At 36.3% G+C, this 25600-nt stretch overlaps 3 protein-coding genes across 3 annotated transcripts; 2 read left to right on the top strand and 1 right to left on the bottom strand.

Moving 5' to 3' along the window:
- Nucleotides 1–21: 21 nt before the first annotated feature.
- TRIADDRAFT_32405 (uncharacterized protein) lies at nucleotides 22–5937 on the top strand (the record flags this gene model as incomplete). The annotated part of the gene is made up of 15 exons (XM_002117314.1): nucleotides 22–168; nucleotides 846–927; nucleotides 2843–2963; nucleotides 3133–3267; nucleotides 3527–3665; nucleotides 3767–3841; nucleotides 3965–4087; nucleotides 4324–4401; nucleotides 4511–4581; nucleotides 4689–4758; nucleotides 4858–4917; nucleotides 5068–5160; nucleotides 5272–5322; nucleotides 5497–5663; nucleotides 5850–5937. 15 exons carry the CDS (start codon nucleotides 22–24, stop codon nucleotides 5935–5937), a joined length of 1500 nt encoding a protein of 499 aa, XP_002117350.1.
- Nucleotides 5938–6613: 676 nt separating this feature from the next.
- Nucleotides 6614–7561, bottom strand: TRIADDRAFT_32357 (uncharacterized protein; the record flags this gene model as incomplete). The annotated part of the gene is made up of 4 exons (XM_002117261.1): nucleotides 6614–6787; nucleotides 6880–7137; nucleotides 7233–7346; nucleotides 7454–7561. Coding segments are annotated over 4 exons (654 nt in total), but the record flags the coding sequence as incomplete, so codon positions are not given.
- Nucleotides 7562–17386: 9825 nt separating this feature from the next.
- On the top strand, nucleotides 17387–25600 carry TRIADDRAFT_51044 (uncharacterized protein; the record flags this gene model as incomplete). Its single annotated transcript, XM_002117313.1, has 21 exons — nucleotides 17387–17428; nucleotides 17749–17956; nucleotides 18682–18831; nucleotides 19199–19317; nucleotides 19402–19569; nucleotides 19714–19827; nucleotides 20014–20187; nucleotides 20305–20502; nucleotides 20646–20846; nucleotides 20925–21017; nucleotides 21135–21317; nucleotides 21384–21867; nucleotides 21963–22033; nucleotides 22144–22236; nucleotides 22343–22468; nucleotides 22555–22932; nucleotides 23024–24832; nucleotides 24926–25147; nucleotides 25235–25313; nucleotides 25404–25433; nucleotides 25470–25600. 21 exons carry the CDS (start codon nucleotides 17387–17389, stop codon nucleotides 25598–25600), a joined length of 5073 nt encoding a protein of 1690 aa, XP_002117349.1.

Below are 25600 nucleotides of genomic sequence, written 5' to 3'. Positions count from 1 at the left end.
CCTAAATCATATTGAGCCAAAATGCCGCCTAGAAAGAAGGGAAGTGCTAAAAAGAAAAAGCTTGCCAACATGACTGAAGAGGAAAGACTGCTTTATCTCGAGCAGAAGCAGTTGGCAGAAGAGGAAATGCGAAAAAATAAAGAAGATTTACTGACGCAATTTCTAAAGGTAAATTAGGTTTTTAAAAGGAAATATATTTTTCTTCGATTATTACACGAGTTATTCGTTATATCATACAGAGTTATCCTAGCTAGTAGGTTAGTCGAACTATAGTACGGTAGGATATTATTAGCCTATCGATTACCTATGATACGCTTCATATAACGTAGACAAGCGAAAACATCGTCAATCGCTTTCCTAAATAACACCGCATATTCAATCACGATGATACTAGTGCGGCTATGGATAAAACTTAATTTCACCATTAAAAATTGAAGGAATACCTTGTTTTAGCTGTTCATAGTGCCACCTTACCGTGAAGTAGTCTCAGTCGTTAATAAACTAATATCTAACATCAGACTGTAATTAAATATCGTATTAGTAATGGAATGAGTAATCTGAAAGATTTATTATATTAAATTAATGCATTAACACGTTCGTTTTTCTAATCGCAAGAATTAATCATATGAACAGCACATGATAAAGGATGACTTTCACAATAAATGATATTAGTCTTTGAAGTTAGAAATACAAACGTATCAACTTCTATCCTCTCCCCCCAATATACCATATTCTATTACATTTTTCATAAGAAAGACGCTTAAAAATGTAATTGTGCAATATCATTAAATTATATTTGCACTTCTGAGTACTTATAAGTTGCAATCATTGATGATTTCCAATAGGAAAAGCTTGGCAAAGAGGAAAAGTATTCCAAATTTAACATTAATAAGTTAAATTATCAATGGCGAGCAATCATGCGAGAAGGTATAGTAAAATAAGAGTTTCATAAGATCTATAAAGTAATTAAGATTGTACATCGACTGATAAAGAAGCTCTCATTACCGTTACATGTTTATGTATTTTCAGTTTGGAGCTATCATAAAATTAGTCTAGCTGTATTTTAAACTTTTTAGAAGTCATTTTAAATTTCCATGCTTAGAAATATTCATGACATTAATGTAGGATAAAAAATGTGGCGATGTAGATTTGACTTCATTGGGTGTTAGAATTATCCTCCCTAAGCAATATACAGTAATTGCCTTCAGTTAGAGTTGTAATGAATAGTATATATTAAAGAGCTACGTGCATTTTATGATATTATTACTTTAATCTGAAGTCTCTTGCTCGAGAGAAGATCCTGTTATGATTGATTCAGTCAGACTTGGATGTGGATACAGCATAAAATATATTTAGATTCACGTACGCATAAATTAGCTAACACGATCCTGTACTCTGCTTACTGCATATAATTGAAATTCGTTTACGATAAAAGTTGGATGATAATCTAGAATAGCGGCTCATCTGAAAGTCAATTATGAATGATAAAGTCAATCCAAAAGAGTAGACATTATAAACATGTAGTTGTAAAGGAATTTCACTCGAATCAAGCTTCAATTCAATTTATCAGGATACGTATCTCGTATTGACAAATTTTGTTGAAATAGGGCAAGAAATTAAGGCAATATGAAACGTTATCGAATTAATGCAATTGATTATTATTGATGTAAAATATTGTAGCGTAACTATAATGATAATTTGCGTTAAATATATCGTATATCTACATTATTTTTCCTAAATTAATTTTCAAATGTTAACTAAAACCAAATGGATCATAAGAGTGTACAATTACAGCACAGCATCGTACAGTACAGTATGGCATACAAATTGATACAACCTTTAGGATAGTTTCCCATTCAGTTATCTGCATTTATGGTAAAGCCTACAGTACAGTACATTGATTAATTACAGTAAATAAACTCCACAGTACTGTACTGTACAGTACTGCATCATGCACCATATGGACAACCACAGTATGTACAGTACAGTACAGTCATAGACTACTACTACAGCAGGTATTATTTCTAGTACTTTAGTCCATGGTACTGTACTGTACTGTACAGAAGTCCTTCGTGCAGAAACAGCTATCGAACTAATTTGCATAATTTTAATCCCATAATTAAAGTAATCGGAATATAATATATATACCCTCGAAAAGTTTGAAGCGATAACTTTGCGCAGTGGCAGTACCGTAGCCAGTGAGGTTTTACCGAGGCGCGGTTATTGCTAGTTGAAAACTTTTCCCAATATCCCGCACGACGACTCGTCTAAACGACAGTCGGCGTTGCAATTTTTGAAGGCTCTTCACAGAGCTTCTACTATTCTAAAAAAGACAGTAATAAAATGGAAATGAATGCCATAGTCTATCGAGGATGTTTGTTTAGTACTGTACTGTACAGTCCATTATCGTGAGAATTAATTACTCATCTAACTCCCGTTAGCCTTTTCTTCGATACCATCAAATAGAAAACAGTAAATCGAAGTACAGTGGTACACGATTAGTTGTCTCGAGGCATAGTGATGGATCCCAATATCCGGTAATATCCTTGATCAATCCATAAATAAATGAATGGCAATACTGCTAGTATACCAATATAAATAATGAGTATATGCTGCCAAAAATGCCCATTTCCCATCGACTGCTACTGCATATTGTATTTGCCTGAGGTGAATACAATCGATACGCAAGATTACTACGTTACGAGAAGGTGTAAGATGAAATGAAAATCGGTCACACTTGCATTTACTTTACTCTCGGTTTTGCCGTGTACACCTTGAATAACATGATTCAGCTAACTGTGATCGATACCGGCTAAACATATACACGTTTTGGTTTCCATAGCCAAAGCGAAGGATTTAGTTAAAGATATTGAAGTCCTACAGCAAACATTTGAACGTGTTGTGGATCGTAAAGATGCAATTGTCAAGTCTCTAGGAAAGGATTTAGAAGAAGCTGAAGAACAGTATCTTAACATTATATTCGTATGATAATAATAGTGCTTTGATAGCTATTTTTTTCTAATATTTTTTTAAATTGATCCTAGATAGTATAAAAGTGCCTAATAAAGTGATAGTTGTATACAATTATTTTCTACTTCTTAAAGTTGAATATCATTAACTGAAGTATCTCAGATATCAAATGGCTTTAAGGAGTCATCTACAAAATATGGATGAATTAATCGCTTTACAACATAGCCGATTAACGTCAGTAAAGTCGGAATATGACAAACAGCTAGAAATTCTAAAGCAGGAATTCGATTCCGAAAGGTGAGCTAAATGCAATACATGTAGTGCATGATAGTACATTGTGCAAAGCAATTATTTCCATTATTTTGCTGAAATAAATGATTTACTAGCATTAAAATTATATAAAACAATTACTGTAATATGCCATTTTCTTTGCATATCATTGCTAGAATAACTATAAGAGAGTTTGCTATGCTATACTAACTTATCTATTTATCAGTATTGCTATTAATTAATTATGCCTGATATAGCAGTAACCGTTTTAAATATACCTGTACAGGTCCTCTATGATCAATCAAAATAAGAAAGAATGTGATGAATTGACAGATATAATGTTCGCAATGGAGCAAGAATTTAATGAAAGAGAAAGCGATGTTCGCCATGAGTTTCAAAGTGTACGAGATGAAATCAAAAATAGGGTGAGGATTTGTTATAACTGATGTATTCGACCCATTTCTATAATGTACGGTAACAGCAGTCGTGATATGAATAAACACCTCTTATTTTAATCAATATGTAGAATTTAGAGGAAAAGCATGCCCTACGCATACAGCTGGAAGGCACTGTTGAAGATCTGTGGAAGCAATTTGAAGAAGTAAGTGGACAACGAGAATTTTAAAATAATTTGAGTTATATTTTTGTGTTGAATTTACTTTTACAGCGTTGTTTTCATGAAATAACAATAAAGCGTTTCATTTGTATCCAATTGCTTTGCTAGGCGCGTACTAATTATACGCAAGCTACGGCAGACAGAAAAACAGCGTTCGAGAATCTAAAAGCAAAAGATGAAAAAAGTGCTGAAGAAATTGAACAACAAATGAGAAAGCTACAACGCTTAACTGTAAGAATAGAAGAGAACATCATACTATTATAGTTTGATTCTGATATAAGTTTAATGATGCTAAATCTCAGGAGTTAAGCATGAATCGCATGTAGACATGATCAAACTATAAAGATAACAATACTTATTTAAGTTTTTATATATCCAGTCATCGTGCATTTAATGCTAATAAAATAAAATATTAATAAAATTAACTGAAAGTAATGATCATATTTACGTAAAAACTATTGTGGCAGGATCAAATATCATTTTTGAAAGCTAAAATGGCCAGCACCGCTAAAGAAAGTGATGAACGCAATAAAACTTTGAAAGAAGTACATACCAGTCTGAGATTCATGTTATTCGTTAGATAACCACAATTTTGGATATCTACTGTATGTAAGGATGATTAAATCTATATTTTAACTGTAATTCTCTTTACAGGAAAGAGAATCTATTCTCGTGCATTTTCAAGAGCTTAAAACTCAAATGGGTAGACTTCGCGATGCTGATAGGTACTAGGGTTTTCATCTTATTTACAGTATAGGTCATTTTTAATTGCAATGTTATTTTGAGCATCTACTATAAAATTTCGCCAATTTGGATATCAATCTTTATTTAGAGCTAGGTTAACAACTTTAACAGTTCAAAGCAATAACACTCTGAAGGAATTAGATAGGATTAAAACTAAGGTAGACCGGTTGAGATGTTGAATTGCACCCGAACACTAAAGCTGATTTTAGCTATTACTCTTGTTTATGTTTTTTGATATTATTACATTGAATATAAAGGGTCAGCATATTTTAAAAATTGCTGAAATGTGTAGAAAACTGGAAGCTGAAGAAGAAAAGGTAACTTGTTAAATTGTGATAGGAAGAATCCTAAGCGTAGTATTACGGTCTACATTAAATTATCGTAATGAAAGATCTTCTTCACATTTAACAGAATGGACTATCATGAAAATTTTTAAATCTAATCAAAACTCATCATTGATTTTATAGGTTTTACCATTTTATCCGTCTACTCTGACAAAGGAAGAAGAAGATGATATCGAAGCAGCTATGGCGGAACCTTCAGTTGAAAAACTTGCAGATGTAATGCTTCTTATTTGCTAAATAGTATATACTATACTTCACAGTATAACTGAGTTGACTAATCCAGTACGATAATTACCAGCACCAACTAATCGAATCTTTTTCACTTAGATGCTTCACGATTATACCAGCTTAGATAACTTTTGGAAACGTTATAATAAGGTAGTGTATCACATCTTGATATCATGTTTGGTATATTAGATCCATACTCCAAAATAAATATTTCATATTTTACATTATTACTGTAAGTACAAGTGCTGTACTTTCCAGATATCCCAGTTCAATATTTTACGTCATCCTTCTATACCAGATATTTAACACTTTTATTACTTGTAGGTACTATTAGAGAAATTAGCAATTGATAAGGAAAAAGGCAAATTGGTGGCTGAAAATCAGCGGTTAAAAGCTATTCTAAAGCAATACTTAGATGGTGTATCAGTAAACGACGAAATTTTAAGTAAAGCCAATCCATTATTTGTCGTCAATAGCCACTCCAACATTCCGTAAGTACAGGATTTAGTACTATCTCCTTTTTTAATTCGCTTTATTAGTGAAACTTTAATTTGTTCAACAAAAGCTATTGCTCAACCGATTAAACTTGTTAAAATAATTTTAACAATGATTTCCGTGAGTTAAACCGTAAAGAAATGAACTCTAATATCACCGTTTGCTAATTTATCATTTTCCAGGATGTCTGTACCAGTTATGGATTCCCGTGTTGCAAAACCAACTATAACAACCATTGACGCGACACAAGCTGTGAAACATATAGTATGAACAATGTAGGATTTTATTTATTAATTCACTGCTGATGCGTATGGACAGTCACGGGCATAACATTTACATCTGTGCAAGCAATTGTTGATATTTGGTGTATCAAAATCATCAATTTTAGATCAAACATTCATTTTTGTAATGTTCTGTAGATACGTACATGCTGCCAGTTGTCATTTTGATAACTAATTTTATCAGGCAAGATATAAATCATAAGAGTTATACATTAGCTTAAACATATGAAAACATATGATATTATAATCTATTATCATATCATTACTTATGTCATAGAGTAGCAAATATTCAGTTTTAGTATCTTGTGAAACTCTTTCATAGTTTCGTTCACGATATTCTAACGTAAATAAATCTTGCATAAAAACTGTACTCGTATTGCTGAAACATTCGAAAGTATATGCTATTTACATACAGTATTATTTTAACGCTACATATGTCAATAGAATAAAATGATTAAACGTTACATAAAATACACATTTACTAATTTCGTAGCATCTTAGTTGGTAGCTGCCATATTTACAAATATCCGTGGGCTTCAAAAATCTTTTCGATACTACCGTGCGATGCTATGCAACGTCAAAAACAAAGCAATAGTACAAAAAATGTATCTGAATCATACAATATGCTACACAACATACATACTGTATACTTAAAGACGGCTTCACTAATTGAGAGCCCCACGACATTGTAACGCTCCGCAATGACATGGTATCTTGACATCTTCGATAGGAAATTTATAATCGTAGGTTATTTCTTCATTCACTTGGATATCGTATTTAGAGTAAATAACGATTTTCTTCTGGGATTCGAGTGAAATAATCTTAGCGTAGCAGTTTGGCTGCAAAGAAAAGCAGATTGAAAAGATATAGATATTGTTTAAAAATGTTTTAACCTCAATATAAAGAAATAAAAAAATGAATACTAGCGTACCGAGCACGAATGATTAATAAATCTAGCTAAATTTCCACATTTGGTAGCATCAATAATGTAATTATCGTCGATACGGAATAAATAACTGCTACCAATCCCAATTTTTTCGTATCGATGTTCACGTTCATCAGCGACAGTCTGTCTAATCGTTTGACCGACATATTCAATAACCATTTCATCAGCCGCGATAGGCTCTCTAGCAAATAATCCCCACTCGTGAATTTGTGATCTTCCAAATCGCAGCTGCTTCTTCCGAGTCTGTACAATATATAACATTAAGTAAGTCAAATATCACTACAACGTAGCAGAAATTGATTTTCTCACGTAATAATATTAGTACAGCTAGATCTTACCTTTAATTGATTGAGTTTTAATAAATCTCCAGCATCCGAAGCCTGAAAGAATGAGATAATGCGTCGATTGCTAGCGCGATTCTCTCGAGAAACTTGTCGTCCCTTTGAAGGTTCCTAATACAAACGTCATGGATTACTTCTTAGTACTGATACTGCGCAATTATTAGCTCAGTGACATGATAACTAAACAATTAATGCAAAACATAAGTACAAATAATTACGTTAGATTCAGCAGCTGCGGCAGCAGTAGCAGCATCTTGCACATGGCGTGCCTTGTCAGCTTTATCAATTCGATAGTATCCTTCGCATCTTGCGCAACCGGTCTTATGAGCCAATTTCTCCGAAACGACCGTCGGTAGCTGATGTACCAATTCGTTAATGAATATAATAACATGATTTGAGAAATGCAAAGCGTTAAAAGCGTAGATTACTAGTATCCTGTTTCATTAAGTTTTACTGATTTACTAGCTATAACACTTTTACGTAATTTCAATAAGTATATATAGTATAAAAGGATATTCGGACAAGAAGCCCATAATATTTCTTTAGCAAATTCTGAATCGTTTTCATGTAAGTCAAAGAAAGAGTTCCTGATGTAACGATAATCTTCCAGATCGTATCCTTTACGAAAGAATGACCAAAATATTTCTTCCTCTTCATTTTTCGACCTAACCCTGAATTTAGATGTCGGCAAAGGAACTTCTTTACGGTCGTCTACTTTGCCAGTAACCGGCATTTCTACGGCTACCTCAACTTCTAATTCTTCTTTTTTCGGTTCAACGCTAATATTATTTTCAATATCAGCAACACCATTTTCAACAGCAATCTCCATATTTTCACCTACACAATTACATGATTGTTTAGTGCCTCCTATCAATTACATCTTGTTTAGTCTCTAAATGTCCTAGATCATATGATAATTTTGAGTAAGTTTAAACTACCGGCATCTTTGGTTTCCTGAGGGCATACATCAATAACAGCTTCATTTGTTGCATCATTAAGTGTGGCATCCTCCTCCTCATTGCTACTAGAGTATAATCTATGATATAAGGACTGCGAGTTCTCTTTGTAATCATCTGTGTGTAGAAATCGAAATATAAATTAATCAGTAACGAAAAAATAAACACATAGGGTCTTTTTGCAATAAAAGACATAAAGCAAATACAAGATATCTGATGCCGGTACCTTCTTCACCATCGGAAGTAACAGGCGTAATAGTAATACTGGATTCTGACAACGATACTCGATCAGATTCCGATGTAATTGATATATTATCACTTTCTGATTCGGAATCAGTTAAACTTGGTGTTACATCTATTCTTTCAATATCACTTTCTACTTTAACCCTTTTCGATGGTGCAACACTACTATCACTACGTTCCCTTTTCATTGAAGATTTTGTTTCATATTCGCGTTCCTGTTGGATTTGACTGGGTCGTTTGAAAGATGGCATTTTGGGCAAAGTAGCCTTTAAACCCTTATCACCAAACGATGACCACCTAAGCATTGTTGAAGCAGCGGCAACATTCGAACTTTCGGTCTTTGCAACGAAAGGCTGGGCGATCCGCCCGGACGACTGATAAATAAAACAATGTAAATCAGAGAATGCAGTACAGTTATCACTCGAAATCATGCTTATTGCATCACCGTATAATTTAGTAAACTTTAAAGATACAGAATCTTACATTTTTAGCGGACTGTTTATCCCACCAGTCATCTAACTCTTTAAACGCAACCGTTTCTACTAGCTTCTTACAAATATCCCGCTTGACAATACTTTTAAGTTCCGTAGCCACTTTGGCAACTACATCATCCACAATGAAGCGAAAATTTAAGCGTTCATCTATGCAACTTGACACCTGAGTAGGTATATTATTTAGTTTCAACCCTTGAATCTTGTGAGGTGCAGGCTCTGGTGCTGTATGGCGTCCTGGTTTAGCATCACCGGCATGATAATTCGGTTTAACATCACCGGTATGATAATTTGGTTTAATATCACTGGCATGATAATTTGGTTTGACATCACTGGCATGATAATTTGGTTTGGCATCACTGGCATGATAATTTGGTTTAATATCACTGGCATGATAATTTGGTTTAATATCACTGGCATAGTAATTTGGTTTGACATCACTGCCATGATAATTTGGATTAACATCACTAGCATGATAATTTAGTTTAGCATCACTAGCAAGATAATTTGGCTTAACATCAGCGGCATGGTATTTTGGCTTAACATCACCTGTATGATAATTTGGTTTAACGTCGCCGATGGTGTAATTTAAGCGCGTATCAGGTACCGACGGCGAGACAGGATACGTTGGGGTCTTTATGGGTACGGCATTTTTCGGTATCGCATTAGTTATATTTAAAACAGTAGATCGTTTCGGCGGTGTTGACATTAACGGTTTTATAGTATTACTATAAGGAGGCGTCATTGATATTGAGGACGTATTAGGACTAACAATTTTAGACAAATGTACATTTTTTGGCAATACATCCACTGGAGGCGGTGGTTTACTTGCTATTAATTTAGGAACGCTGTAACCGAATGAAGGTGATATTATTGGTACAGGCTTAGTGGTGGCAACTTCAAATTCATCGTTGGAACTGATTGGCGATAATGACATAGCATCATCATCTGAATTAGTTTCATCCATTGCTACTTCGTTGATGTCAGGTGGTGGCGGAGCAGCGGGGTAATTTTCAACTGGTAGAGGAGGCGCAGGCGGTGGAACAGGTGACGACGGTAGCGGTGGTGCTACTGTCGGAGGTGAGATGATTGGCAACGGCGGCGGTATACTTCGTGCATTAAAGCCTTTGCTCATTAATAGTTCACATGCGCTTTGATTTTTTAGTAACTGTTCTAATCTACTATCTAACTTGGATGACGATTGCTTACTTTCCTTTTTATCATTAGCATGATGATTATTTGTAGCGTAATAGTTATCAGAAGGATTCGATGTTTTGTGTCTTTCGTAATATTTGCGTAATTTTTCAATTTGTTCGTGTACATTTGCAGGTCGAATTTTTTTCCATCGTTGTTGCTGTGTTTCATGGTTTGGTAATACTGGAATTAAAGCTTCTTGCAATAATTCACCTATTAGTTGAATTTGAATTCATTAACCGATATGTCAGTAATGTAGTTACTATTGTACTAGTACAACATTAGCTGCCATCATACGTAACTAGTAGTCCATGTTTGAAACGAAAACGTATGGATGAATTTAGACATATAGTATTTAGAATATGTTAAAATATTGATAATCATTTAAATTAAATCGAACCATAATTTCAAAAGTATGATAAACATGTTCTGTACGACAATACCTACTCAATTCTGATCAACAGCTACGATTACACTCAAGCTTGTTATCAGATTAAAAAAATAAGTTTACGAAAATTAATCCAAAGCGATTAGCTCCATTCAAAAGATTTCATTAAAAGTGTAATTATATGAAGTTAATTTTGAACATTTATTCAGATAAACGATCATATTTACTAATTCCGGTAATTAAAGTGCAAATACGAGTATACACATTATTTAAGCTCGAATTTGATTAAGCTATTTGATCAGAAAAGGTATCCAATCAAACGTCCCTTTTGACTACTGTCCCTTAATTAAGAGAAGAAAATGTTTACAACTAATTATGTGATTATTATTTTGCAAGAACCATTGGGGCTCTCATATCGTACAATCAGTAATTGTCAATATTATTAATAACAATTACATGTCTGCTCGTGGACTGCTACAGTATGCATAATGTATCCATTATGACAACTAAAAACATAACAATCGGTACACTATCAGTATCATTCAAGGTGTGTAATTTTAAAGTTAAAGCTAAGACCGCTATAATCAGAAATTGCCAAACATGTACTTCAAAGTTACATTTCATAATCCTGTGTTGATTTCCTAACCTATTATGTGATATCGAAAGGCACGGAAATTATTCGATTTCACAGTTGTAGAACTACTAGCATTTACTGTTTACATACCCGTATCTTCATCGGTACGTAGCGTTTGTAAATATTCACTATTGTTATCGTAGTTTAATGACTGAAAATATTCAGCTATCGTCAAAGTTTACAGATCTGTAAGTATGAAATATCTCAATACCCATCTCATCAGTCACTAGTAATCGCGCTAATTATTATTTTTAACTTATTTTAATGCTTTAAACGCAAGTGTATCATATATGTACAACGGTTTTTTCACTATATTACTGAATGAATGAAACGAAAGATTTCACTTTCATCATGCTTAAACAATCAATCACTGTACGATACTTTCAAGATCATTAATCCAAAATTATTTAGAAAATAATTATGTCCAGGTAATTGCCATTTCATGTTTCGTTTGCCATCTTGAGTAACTGATAATAATACTGTATGATTAGAGAATTGTACTACTTAAATAAATAAAACTACACAGTAATTCTATCATAATCTCATGACATTTATCAGTTCCAAGTTTGACAAGAAGACATGATGCTATCTACAATTTAGAGTGTAGATAACTGTGTCGGTAATAAATTCTACAACAGTCCGCGTATAATGAGCAATCCAATCCTATACACTTGACCATCTATTATGCTTACGGTAACAATTTGATTAATTATTTTCCACTCATATTATTATTAAAGGGTTGGTCACTGTTTTGGTCAAAACTACACTACAGTTCCTCTACTTTAATTTAATTTATAATGCATTTTAATTAAAACCTTGTTAGCATGACCAAGGCTTCAAAAGATCCTAATTATTATGAAATAACGTTATTTTGGTATCTGAAGAATTGCTATAGTAAAGTAAAAGGCAAGATTAAAAATAAGCAAAGTTCACGTTTACCATATCAATCTCCTTATGCAGACAACAGCTCAGAATATGAAAATAGATTACGGAAGCTTCGGTGTGTATGTGATAATTATGTTGCTTGAAAAGCTATATTTTAGTGATTTTGAGTGATTAGAATCACTACTACAATTAGTGGCATTCGATTCTTCTGTACTATGACCAAATGTCAACGTGATCATCGTCATGGAAAATGATACGTTTACTTTGTGAAAAGTGCAAGTAGCCATTACTAATGACAATGTTGGGGTTTAATTGAGTAGTTCATTACTCACGATGTCATTACGTAGCGCGTCAATGTGTACGACTTAAAACGCTATGGTCAGTAAAAGAAAATTGTAATCCACATTATACTTGTCAACTTTACAAAAAAAAAATTGGTCAATTTTCTCTTCAACCAACCTTTAGGATCGATGCTTACGCGCATAGCTTGTTCTTTAATTATCTTATTATTTAAACCGCGAACCGCTTTACTGGCATCTTTACAATGGACGTAGGTTACACGAGCAGCCAATGGAGATCGATTGTTTGGATGGCGATAAAGTTTCAGTGTATCAATCTTACCATAAACTTTGCAGTAGCTTTGTAAATCACGTTGATCAATTGTACTACTCAAATTAGCGATGAAGATAGAATTGGCCGGCGGATCACCAACCGAAGCCTCATCATACTATAGTTCATGTCGATCATTGTTAAGGAAGGCGATTGTGCAAGTATACCGGTGGCATCAATGACATTCATCATAGGATATAGTTATAAAAAAGAGATGAATCAAGTAAGGCGAAATATCGATCCGGAAATAAGTTTTTGTTGAATCTATCAGTAGCATGCTACCTCTATTTATAATTGACATGTCTACTTTATTGAAGTTTACAGCATAAAGCATATTGATTGTATACTGTATTAAAACATGCTGTTGGAAAAACGAAAGTAATCATCATGTTTACATTAAGGCGATAGTACGCATAAGACGACAGAGTACGTTGTACTTTATGGCTCTCTTGGCACACGTTCTATATCCAATCATAGGGCCGATAGCATAGCAATACAATATCATTTGGCCGTCTCTTGCTATTCAATTATCATTCAAGTCCTAACTTACCTTAAATCGCGTCGTTAAAAGTTCAATTTGGGGCCTACTTTTGGATAAGTATTCCTTGTGTAAGCGTGGATCTTGCACTTGAATGGAGGGCTCATCCTATACAAGATCACATGGTCAAAACAGAGTCGGATTATTTGGCTATGAATCCAAATTAAAAATAAATTGATAAAAAATTTTCCTCATCAATATCCTAACTAGAATTTGGATTCTATGTGTGTTGACTAGAGTTAATAAGATGGGCTATTGATGTTTCTTTAGCAGACGAGAATGGAATGTATTCAAGACTGTAGTCAAGTTCATGGGCTAGCTCATTTTTAGTGTACCCTTTCCAATCACAATAACAACGGGGTTAATCTTTGCCGTCATTTGATACACAGTTGTACTGCAATGAAGACAACGCATGTTGTACCATTTACTGTATCAATAAGCATCAATCCATGGTGGAATTGAAAGTTATAGTGATATGTTGATAAGTCATTTACAGAAATACACATCTATCTATTCAATAGTTTTAGGGACTAGTCGTTCAAGAGCTGCAGTACATTTTACCTATCGATCCGTCACTGAGTTTAATCTTAGTTGACTACTGTACAGTATAAGATAGTACCTCGTTAACGCATCCGTTGTAGCGATAGACTTTCTTGGATTGCGTGGAATTCAATGCCGGATCAATTAATAACTTATAATCGTGGCGATGACGATGATGATTGCTGCTACTTTTGCTTTGATTTTGTTGCTTGTGGCAAGATGATGCTATCCATACCATGAAGACGTTCCACCATGATTGTTGCCATTGACAGCGATGGAATGGAAAAAGTGCGAAAGACCATAGTGAAAATCAAGTCATGAAAAAAAAACAAGAAAGAGACGCTATTAGTCGTTGATCTTTCACATCATGACATGTTATTGAAGCCTTTCAAGTTGACCAACAGGACTATTTTGGCCTATACTCTGCATATTACAAGAACGGATTGAATCTACTACGGTGGATGGATATTACCGTAGACAATGCATTCAACAATAGGAGTTGGTATAGCCGTAGTTAAAAGGCGATGATGATGAAAATACGCTGCAAACTCCTGTACTGTCTAGTAATGCCTGTCTACAAGACTAATAAGATGGTAAGAAGGATTTTGAAAGAGGAAAAATAGGCTAAAAGACTGAAATAGTTTAGGCCAAAGTGTTTTTCAACCAAGCGATAGGCCGGTATTGAAAGACACGATGGATAATGTAGCTGGTAGTTTGCAGGATGAGATAGTCCAGCGTTGACTACTATTACTACTGTCATGATCAAGCCTAGTCAAAAATCCCTTCACCAACAATTTCCAACCTGAACGTCCCTGCTGTAAATGCCGTTTGGAAGCGCTATCACCAGCATTATACGACATCTGGCCAACTCTTTCAATCTATTGGATATTACAATGAACTTCTACCATGTCGATTGCTAATAAATAGATGTTGAAACTTCAAGGCTTGCAGCTGCAGAACATTTCAAGCTTCTCCAATGGATGGCTCAATGATTGGAATCTCCCTCTCTATCCCCCCCCCCAATTGACGATCATGACAGGTCAAACTGGCGTATAGCACATTGACTGTGCAATGCCTGCAGTACTCCGACCATAGTGTTGGTCATACACGGCAGCGACACTCCTCTACAAAACAATACGTATGGCTAGCCCATCCAGTTTGGAAAAAAACACTTGACTGTAACGGCTAGCCTGGCCGCCTACAGTACTGTAGGAGCCCGACTACAGTACATTGTATCCTGCCCACAGTGAATAGTACGGAAAGTTCTGGCGCGCAATCGTCCACTCGTCGTGACGTCGAGCATTCATCCAATACTGTCCAGTAAAAGAGAGAGCAGTACTCAACGGTATTATACAGTACTGTACTGTACTGTACAGTGTACTGCACTGTAAGAAAAAACCCATCTCTCATAAGAAATAACTACAGCTACGTCCATTCCACGGCTTTAAAGAGAATTTTCGCAAGTTGCTGTTACACAGTTGGCTGTGTATCAACTCCGATGGTATTGAAGTACCATAAGCAAACCATCGACAGGTGTACTGTAAAGTGAAGTAACAATTTGATACGGTGTTCATCTCTACTATACAGTACACTGTACTGTACACTACACTAGAGGGTCTCTACTCTACACTACAACATTCAGATCTAGTCGTAGCATCGGAAGTCGGGACAACCGGACAATTGCGCGTTGACTGGTTCTCAGTAAGTCTACTGTACACTGTACAGTACAGTACAGTACAGTCCATTCAGATCTAGCCGTAGTATCGGAAGTCGGGACAACCGGACAAGTGCGCTTTGACTGCTGCACTGTAACTGTACAATGTACATTCAGATCGAGCCATAGTATCGGAAGTCGAGACAACCGGACAAGTGCGCGCTGACTAATTCTCATTTCTCAATACGTGTACTCAGTGTACAGTGTACAGTACAATGCATACAGTATGTTATACTGTACAGTACATACAGTACTGTAAACTGTACATTCAGATCGAGCAGTAGGATCGGAAGTCAAGACAACCGGACAAGTGCCCGCTGACTAATTCTCAATACGTGTACAGTGTACAGTACAATGCATACAGTATGTTATACTGTACATACAGTACTGTAAACTGTCGGATCGAGCAGTAGGATCGGAAGTCGAGACAACCGGACAAGTGCGCGTAGACGAATTCTCAGTGCGAGTACAATACTGCACACCTGTGTGCAGTAATGTACTGTATATCCTGTATGCAGACTGTACTGTATGAGTAATTGAGTATGATTTATAGTCCAGTAGTTTGCTAGCAGTCATTACAGTAGTTCGACAGCGGCACGGGTTAGCGTTTACAGTTGCTGGGACTTGTGAAATAAAATCATATTGACAAAAGAGGAAACGGGACAAAAAAATGTTTGTTTGCTACCCCTGGTAGTGAATAGTTTACTGTGCGAATTGTTTATGAATTAATTCGATAGTTGATCAACGTGTGTTGAAATGTGGATTCTCCATTCATCTGAGTTACTGTAGTGTAGATAGACCTGTCCAAGGTTCGGTTCCAACCGAGTGATTACAGGTTGCTTAAACTCTACTACCATTCACTACACTGCCTACAGTGTACGGTACTCAACGATCGGCGTCCATTCTCTCCACACCATCGCCAAAACTGGACGATTGGTCTGCATTTACTGTATGTATGTATAGCCAGTCAATCAAAATGCATTGTAAGTATGCCGCAGACATCCGCTCTCATAGTAAACTATCCAAATGCATTGTAGGCATGCCGTAGACATCCGCTCTCATAGTAAACTATCTGCATTTCAATATCTTCATATTGCAGAGGTAAAAATGAAAATACAAATCAATCATCGCATACACGTAGAAGAAACTGCAGCATTCAAAGGAAAAAATGTCAACGCGAAAAAAGAGAGACCGCAGGCGCACGATAAAACTCCACCATACTGTAGACAAACAATTGGATGCAGGAACAATACTCTTGTACTCGATTGTACACCGTCACTGAGTGTAGAGTCTAGTACAGTATCGTCCAATCAATCCCACCCAGTGAAAACGCTCATCCCTTTTGTCCCTGCATGGATCATGTGCATGAACCACGAACACAGACTGGCACTTGATGCTCTCGACTGTGCCGTGTTCAATTTGGGCGTGTTTCACCGACCTCTTCTTCACGACAGTGTACAGTATGGACACTCTCTTGAGTACAGTGGGTCACGTGTGGCGGTTCTCCATCGTCGTGATGAGTCGTCATGACGGGTGAAGTTCCGTACCGTATTCGCCTGGTACAGTACCAGTACATGGACTCGGTACTGTACTGTACAGCAATTGAATGATAAAATCCCACCTGCCACTCTGATTTGCTAGCTCGAGCCGCACAAAAGTCTGTCCCACCACCGGTCATCTCTCTTCCTCCACTTTCTCACGCGCTCAATCCTTGCTCACGCTATGACGTCACCACGCTAAAGGCCCGCCTATTGGCCAAGAAAAAGAAACGTCATCGGCCATGCTTGTACATAAGGGGTTTTTTCAACCATCATTTACCCCTTGCTAACTCGGCGGAATTGTGGGTGGCGCACCGCGAAAGAGGTAAGCCAGAGGGAAAGGAAGAAGCTTTTGCAAATCAACCACGACTTGACTGACAGTTGGGTGTTTTTTTCCCTTTCCTCATAGAAGTAACGAGTCATGTCCAAGCAAATTCCGATCAAGTTCCAAGAGCATGTTGTGGTGAGTGAAAAAAAAAAAAAAAAGATTGTACAGGTGTAGTGGCATCTTTGCCAACAGATAGGGGTTAGCGAATAAGCCGTCGAAAAAAGTCTACTTTCGCTCAGCTACCATGTGGCTGTTTCACTCTTATCGCCAGTTGCTACCATTTACTATAGTGACGCTCGATCATGGAGTATTGTGTATCAGGCAATTATGGAAAAAAAAAAATGGCGTCCATTTTTCTTTCTACCCGTAATAACGGTGTTTTTTTCAACCTAGTAAGGAACGAATTGAATGCAAAGGATGGTGAATTAATATGTCTATTTCTTTCAATGATGTAGCTCACAAATGTTGGCATCAATGCCGCCAATATCGGTTTCGCCACGTTATCAATGCAGTCGGATAAATTCATCTGTGTCCGAGAGAAAGTTGGCGACACCTCCCAAGTGGTCATCATCGATATGGCAAATCCAAATAGTCCAATTCGTCGACCCATTTCTGCCGAATCGGCTATTATGAATCCCGCTTCAAAGGTTATTGCTTTAAGAGGTAAATGAAAAAAAAATGGACAGTCTTGTCTGCCATATTTCAAGTCTTTTTGCTGCGATTAATACACCTAACCGCAATAGCATTGAATGACGGTCAATTGCTTTTTTGACCCTCACTGACCGTCCAATACTGTCTACAATGAAACGATTACGCTTCTTTCCAGTCACTTAATAGTATACGGTAGGGGGAAAAACCGCAGGTTGCCCCTACTTGCCAAACTGCCCTATAGTAGGATTGTTAGTTGTACCATGTTTTACAGCCTACATGACATTCTTCGCTTTGGCATTGGAGAAAGTCTGCTATAGTAGCCACGACTTGTGCTAGTCAAGGAGAAATGGAGTTTCCATCAGTAGTCCGACTAGTCTGTGCCCAAGAAGCCAAAAGTCAAGTCAATTCAATCTTGCTTAGGAGCGGTTTTTTGGCTAATCAAGCCTTTCCGTTTTGATTAGTTTACAGTACTTGTACTTTTCCATCGTTAAATATATTGTCGATGTGGACGGTACCTAAATCCGCCCTGCTCCAAATAACGCAGATAACTGACAGTTCTCTCTCCAAATTTTAAACATTGGTTAACAAAAATGACTTAGTACTGTACTCGTTCCGTTTTTTCCTTCTGGTTAATGTCATTTTCTCCTGTTTAGATTAAATTATACTTAATTGAATCAATACTCTTGTTTTTCATATTATCTGGATCGAATGATGGGTGTGAAAATAATCGCAAATAGCTGGCAAAACTTTACAGATTTTCAATTTCGATATGAAAAGTCGTATGAAAGCTCATACCATGAATGAAGATGTCATCTTTTGGAATTGGATCTCTGTGAATACTGTAGCATTGGTAACCCAAACTTCAGTCTATCATTGGTCTATGGAAGGTAAGAGCGCAAGCAAGACGGACGCTAATATGCATATTCCTTTATTCTAGTCAAAACCATCGAGCTAGCCGGAATGAGACTTCAATTAGAGTGTACAGTACTCTTATGAATTTTGTTTGCTTATTTTGCTAACCCAAACTCCTCGACATCGAATGAGGATGTGATTAGCACGACACAGTGGATTTATACTGATACTGCTTTACTACAACTACTGTATGATAATAATCTTAGTTGTTTGCAATCGTCAACAGCAACTTACTTCATGACCAAATCTTCTAGAACTCACTTGAATATTATCGCCTGTATTTGATGCGCCATAATATACCAGTTGATAAATTTTAATTATTATTGGTTGGTATTATCACAGGCGATTCCTTACCCGAGAAGATGTTTGATCGACACGCTAGTTTAAGCGGTTACCAGATTATCAATTACCGCGTTGATCCGACGATGCAGTGGTTACTTTTAGTTGGAATTGCAGCGCAGGTAAACCGTTGAAATATTCCTAAAAAATGGAGACTATCTACATTCAATTTTGAATAGCTAATTGATGAATTCATTGATGTCTAGCAAAATCGTGTAGCTGGAGCCATGCAGTTATACTCTACTGAAAGAAAAGTTAGTCAACCTATTGAAGGACATGCTGCTGCCTTTACTAGTATGAAAGTCGGTGAAAATCCAAATCCATCAACCCTTTTCTCATTTGCTACCCGTAACCCAAATATACATACTGGAAAGGTAAGTGTTTCAAGATGTTATTAATAAAACATCAGGAAAATGCTAGGCATTCCACTACAACGTTACATTGCGTAATTTCATAGAATACGTAGTTTTGAATACTGCTACAATCACTCCATTATTGTTTTATTCATACTTGTTTAGCTTCATATTATTGAAGTTGGCTCTGCACCCCAAGGTAATCAACCATTCACTAAGAAAGCTGTTGACATCTATTTCCCACCTGAAGCTGTGAACGATTTCCCTGTTGCCATGCAAGTATGTGTCAATGCTCTCTAAGCAATTGTGGCATTTATTTTGTTAGCCGTCCTATTTTACTAGTGTTATCCTATAGTACAAATACAGTAAGGTATCTCATGAATTGCGTGTAAATTCGATGACTTCGGAGGCTATCAGCGTTTGTCGTTAATGAATTAAGCTGATATTCAATTTTTTTATTATTAGATAAGTGAAAAGCACGGATTAATTTTCGTCATCACAAAGTATGGTTATGTTCACATGTATGACGCGGAAACAGGAGTTTGTATCTACATGAACAGAATTAGTAGCGATACTATATTTGTAACAGCTCCACATGAGGGTAGTGGGGGTATCATTGGTGTTAATCGAAAGGGACAAGTAAGTGCTACATAGAGATATTATAAAAACTTTTAAGACATGGACAATGAATTACCCAAAAGACCTTCTGTTACAGTATCGTTCTTAAATCATTCATGCATATTGACTTCATTGTAGGTTCTCACAGTTAGCATGGATGCAGACAAAATTATTCCGTATATAACAAATGTCTTACAAAACCCTGATCTGGCATTAACGATTTCAGTACGCTGCAACTTAGGTGGAGCAGAAGATCTCTTTGTCAAAAAATTTGATAATTTGTATAACCGAGGAAATTTCCCAGAAGCTGCCAAAGTGGCAGCAAATGCCCCTAAGGTTATTGCACGTAATCAATAAGTGTATTTCTTGATAGCATGCCAATACATTTTCTTGCCCATTCTTAAATAAGAATTCTGTAGCTTAAATGTATTCATTAACAGATATGGTAAACTTGACCAAAATAAATTTCTTTGCGACAGGGTATTTTACGAACTCCACAAACAATACAAAAATTCCAACAAACACCTACTCAACCAGGGTCCACACCACCACTATTACAATACTTTGGAATTTTACTAGAACAAGGACAATTGAATAAATTTGAATCTCTTGAGCTATGCAGACCAGTTCTTCAACAAGGCAGAAAACAGTTACTCGAAAAGTGGTTAAAAGAAGAAAAGGTATAGTTTATTGACATATAATTATATAATACCGCGCGATAGATATTCACTTTCTTATGTTTGTGTCGTGTATTACAGCTTGAATGCAGTGAAGAATTAGGCGATTTAGTGAAACAAGTAGACCCAACAATGGCTCTATCAGTATATCTGAGAGCTAACGTTCCTCATAAGGTATTATGCTAGGAATGCTTATGTATAACATAGTGTGCTATTATAATCATCGACATGAACGTATCTTGTTTGAACAACTAACACAAACTATAAAATTTCTACTTCCATTCAATTTAGGTGGTTCAATGCTTCGCTGAAACTGGTCAGTACCAAAAGATCGTGCTGTACTCGAAAAAAGTCAATTACCAACCTGACTATATCTTCTTGTTGCGCGGTATTATGAGAATGAATCCTGAACAAGGCGCACAATTTGCTAAATTACTCGTCGAAGATGACGAACCGCTAGCAGACTTAAATCTGGTTTGTTATCTTATCACAAGTATCTGGTTTTGATTATGTATTACTAAAGTTCTACTTCTCCGGTAGGTCGTAGATGTCTTCATGGAAACAAATATGGTCCAGCAGTGTACGTCTTTCCTTTTGGACGCATTAAAAAATAACCGTGAAGAGGAAGGTCCCTTACAAACACGTTTGCTAGAAATGAACTTAATGTCCGCTCCACAAGTTGCTGATGCCATTTTGGGCAAGCACATGTTTACACACTTTGATCAAGCTCACGTAGCACAACTATGCGAAAATGCTGGATTACTTCAGCGTGCTTTAGAATTGTACACCGATATATATGACATCAAAAGAGCCGTTGTGCACACTCACATGTTAAATCCAGAATGGTTGGTAACATATTTTGGTTCACTCTCTGTTGAAGATTCCATGGAATGCTTAAAATCTATGTTAGTAGTTAATTTACGGCAGAATCTACAAGTCTGTGTTCAAATAGCTACGAAATACCACGAGCAATTATCAACTGATGCTTTAATCGATCTCTTTGAAGGCTTTAAATGTTACGAAGGTTAGATTAATTACGATACCTTTACTTAATTTGATCAAAATTTTACCGTTTATATATTGTTACATCATACTGAGGTGGTGTTATTTACTATTCAGGTCTCTTTTATTTCTTGGCCTCTATTGTTAACTTTAGTCAGGAAGCAGATGTGCATTTTAAATATATTCAGGTACTTGTAGAGTAATCCAGTAATATGTATACAAAAATCATAACGGATGTTGACAATAATTTATATGATTGTTAATTGTAAAATTTTACGATAAAATTTAAAAAACTTAGGCTGCATGTAAGACTGGTCAAATTAAAGAGGTGGAACGAATTTGTCGAGAGAGTAGTTGTTATGATCCCGAAACCGTAAAAAATTTCTTAAAGGTAAATTGAAGTTACTTAATGCGATCAATGTTTTCTTTTTATTATACACACGTATAATTAGGACGTGCTATCAGCTACTAAAATTTAAGTTTTCTTCAATCTTTAGGATGCTAAGCTAACCGATCAACTGCCATTAATAATTGTCTGTGATCGTTTTGACTTTGTCCATGACTTGGTGCTCTACTTGTATCGAAATAACTTGCAAAAATATATTGAAATCTATGTTCAAAAGGTGATAAACGATTATGGCTCTCTCTTGATTGTAAATCTATAAAGGTTATACGCTCGATTTCTAATCTAATATTATTTTTACGATAGGTTAATCCAGGTCGCCTTCCTGTGGTTGTTGGTGGTTTACTAGATGTTGACTGTGGCGAAGATATCATCAAAAGTCTTATAATGAGTGTTAGAGGGCAATTTGACACCAATGAATTGGTTGCTGAAGTTGAAAAACGCAATAGATTGAAACTATTACTTCCTTGGTTAGAAGCACGTATTCATGACGGATCGACAGAACCTGCCACTCATAATGCTCTAGCAAAGATCTATATTGATAGCAACAACAATCCAGAACGTTTCTTGAGAGAAAATCAATACTATGAAAGTCTTGTTGTAGGAAAATATTGCGAAAAGCGAGATCCTCATCTGGCATGTGTATCATACGAACGTGGCCTTTGTGATGATGAACTTATCAAGGTATTAAATTCATGAACTGCCCTTAGTGAAAGTTATATAATAAACGATAATGTAAGACTTTGTTACTTAATAATATTACTTACCGTTCCAGGTTTGTAACGAAAATTCGCTGTTCAAAAGCGAAGCACGCTATCTTGTAAAACGTCGCGAATCAGAACTTTGGGCGAAAGTCCTTGTGGAAGAGAATGAATATAGACGCCAACTCATTGATCAAGTTGTCCAAACCGCTCTTTCGGAAACTCAAGATGCTGATGATGTTTCCGTTACTGTTAAAGCGTTTATGACAGCTAATCTCCCCAACGAATTGATTGAATTGCTTGAGAAGATTGTATTAGATAATTCTGTTTTCAGCGATCATAGAAACCTCCAAAATCTATTGATTTTAACAGCTATCAAAGCAGATCGTTCAAGAGTTATGGAATATATCAATAGGCTAGACAACTACGATGCTCCTGATATTGCCAATATTGCAATCACGAATGAGCTGTACGAAGAAGCATTTGCAATCTTTAAGAAGTTTGAAGTTAATACGTCGGCTATTCAAGTATTGATTGAAAATGTGCAAAATCTTGATCGTGCTTACGAATTCGCTGAACGTTGCAATGAACCATCTGTATGGAGTCTCTTAGCAAAAGCGCAATTAGATGCCACACTCATCAAGGAAGCTATTGATTCTTATATCAAAGCTGAGGATCCATCAACTTACATGGATGTTGTTGATGCTGCTAGTAAATCCGGCAATTACGAAGATTTGGTGCGTTACTTACAAATGGCTAGAAAGAATGCTCGTGATCCGTATGTCGAAACGGAGCTTGTTTATGCGTATGCAAAAACCAACCGTCTTGCTGAATTGGAAGAATTTATTTCTGGTCCAAATCACGCTCAAATCCAACAAGTTGGCGATCGTTGCTATGACGACAAATTATTCGAAGCTGCAAAACTATTATACAATAATGTCTCAAATTTTGCTCGACTTGCCTCTACTTTGGTTCATCTTGGAGAATATCAGGCCGCTGTTGATGGCGCAAGAAAGGCCAATAGCACGAGAACCTGGAAAGAAGTTTGCTTTGCTTGTATCGATGGTCAAGAATTTAGATTGGCCCAGATGTGTGGTCTGCATATCGTTGTGCACGCTGATGAATTAGAAGAATTAATTCATTATTATCAGGATCGTGGCTTCTTTGAGGAACTAATGGCACTCTTGGAGGCTGCGCTTGGATTAGAACGCGCTCATATGGGTATGTTTACTGAATTAGCTATTCTGTATTCTAAATACAAGCCATCGAAAATGCGTGAACATCTAGAACTCTTCTGGTCTCGCGTTAATATTCCGAAAGTACTTCGTGCTGCTGAACAAGCCCACTTGTGGCCAGAATTGGTCTTCCTGTACGATAAATACGAAGAATTTGACAATGCAATCTTAACTATGATGGCCCATCCGACAGAATCATGGCGCGAAAGCATGTTTAAAGATATTATTACTAAAGTCGCTAACATAGAATTGTATTACAAGGCTTTGCAATTCTACCTAGATTTTAGACCTATGTTATTGAATGATTTACTTGTGGTGTTGACTCCACGACTGGACCACACTCGAGCGGTCAGTTATTTTACGAAAGTAAAGCATCTTCATCTTGTTAAGCCATATTTGCGCTCAGTCCAAAACAACAACAATAAAACTGTTAACGAAGCTTTGAATAGTGTTTTAATTGAAGAAGAAGATTATAACGGTTTACGTACATCTATCGATGCGTACGATAATTTGGACAATGTTGCCTTAGCTCAACAATTAGAAAAACATGAACTTCTTGAGTTCCGAAGAATTGCTGCGTATCTTTACAAAGGCAACAACAGATGGAGTCAGTCTGTTGAATTGTGCAAGAAAGATAAATTGTTCAAGGTTTGTGAATTAGTCGTTTGGGATGGATATGTATTGTTGCTTTGACCAATTGCACGATTAGCTCCTAAATTGTTAAAATATTATATTTTTCAGGACGCGATGCAATATACATCAGATTCGCGTAAGCAGGAGCTGGCAGAAAGCCTCATCGCTTGGTTTTTGGAAAATGACTATCAGGAATGTTTTGCATCTTGTTTGTTTGTTTGCTATGATTTACTCCGCCCTGACGTTATATTAGAATTATCCTGGAGGCATAATTTACTTGATTATGCTATGCCATTTTTAATTCAAGTAATGCGTGAATATATTTCAAAGGTAGGTCAATAGTCTAAGAATATAGATAGGTGTACGAGGAGCGCGCATACCTATGATGATAAATGATTGAATATCCTACTATCGCAGGTTGATAAATTGGCGCTTTCTGAGGAAGAGCGTAAAGTAGTAGAGGAATCCACTAGCGATACACAGCCTATTGTGTTTGGTAAGTAATACTGAATGTAATGCTATGTATCTTATTAAATTAGCTGGCTAGTATTTGAAATTTTAATTAAGAATATGCATACTCTTGTAGATAAACAATTGATGATTACTGCTGGACCTGGTATGGGAATGCCACCTGCACCTGGTATGGGAATAGCACCTGCACCTCAACCACCGCAGCAAATGATGGGTGGAATGGGCTCTGCCCCTGGCATGATGATGAATATGCAACCACAGCCTCAGCCACCTTTCGGAGCAGGATATGGTGGAGGCTTCAATTCAATGTAG

Source organism: Trichoplax adhaerens, genomic scaffold, assembly GCF_000150275.1.
Source record: "Trichoplax adhaerens TRIADscaffold_23 genomic scaffold, whole genome shotgun sequence".
NCBI classification, from domain to species: domain Eukaryota; kingdom Metazoa; phylum Placozoa; class Uniplacotomia; order Trichoplacea; family Trichoplacidae; genus Trichoplax; species Trichoplax adhaerens.
This window is presented reverse-complemented; position numbering and strand designations above follow the sequence as displayed.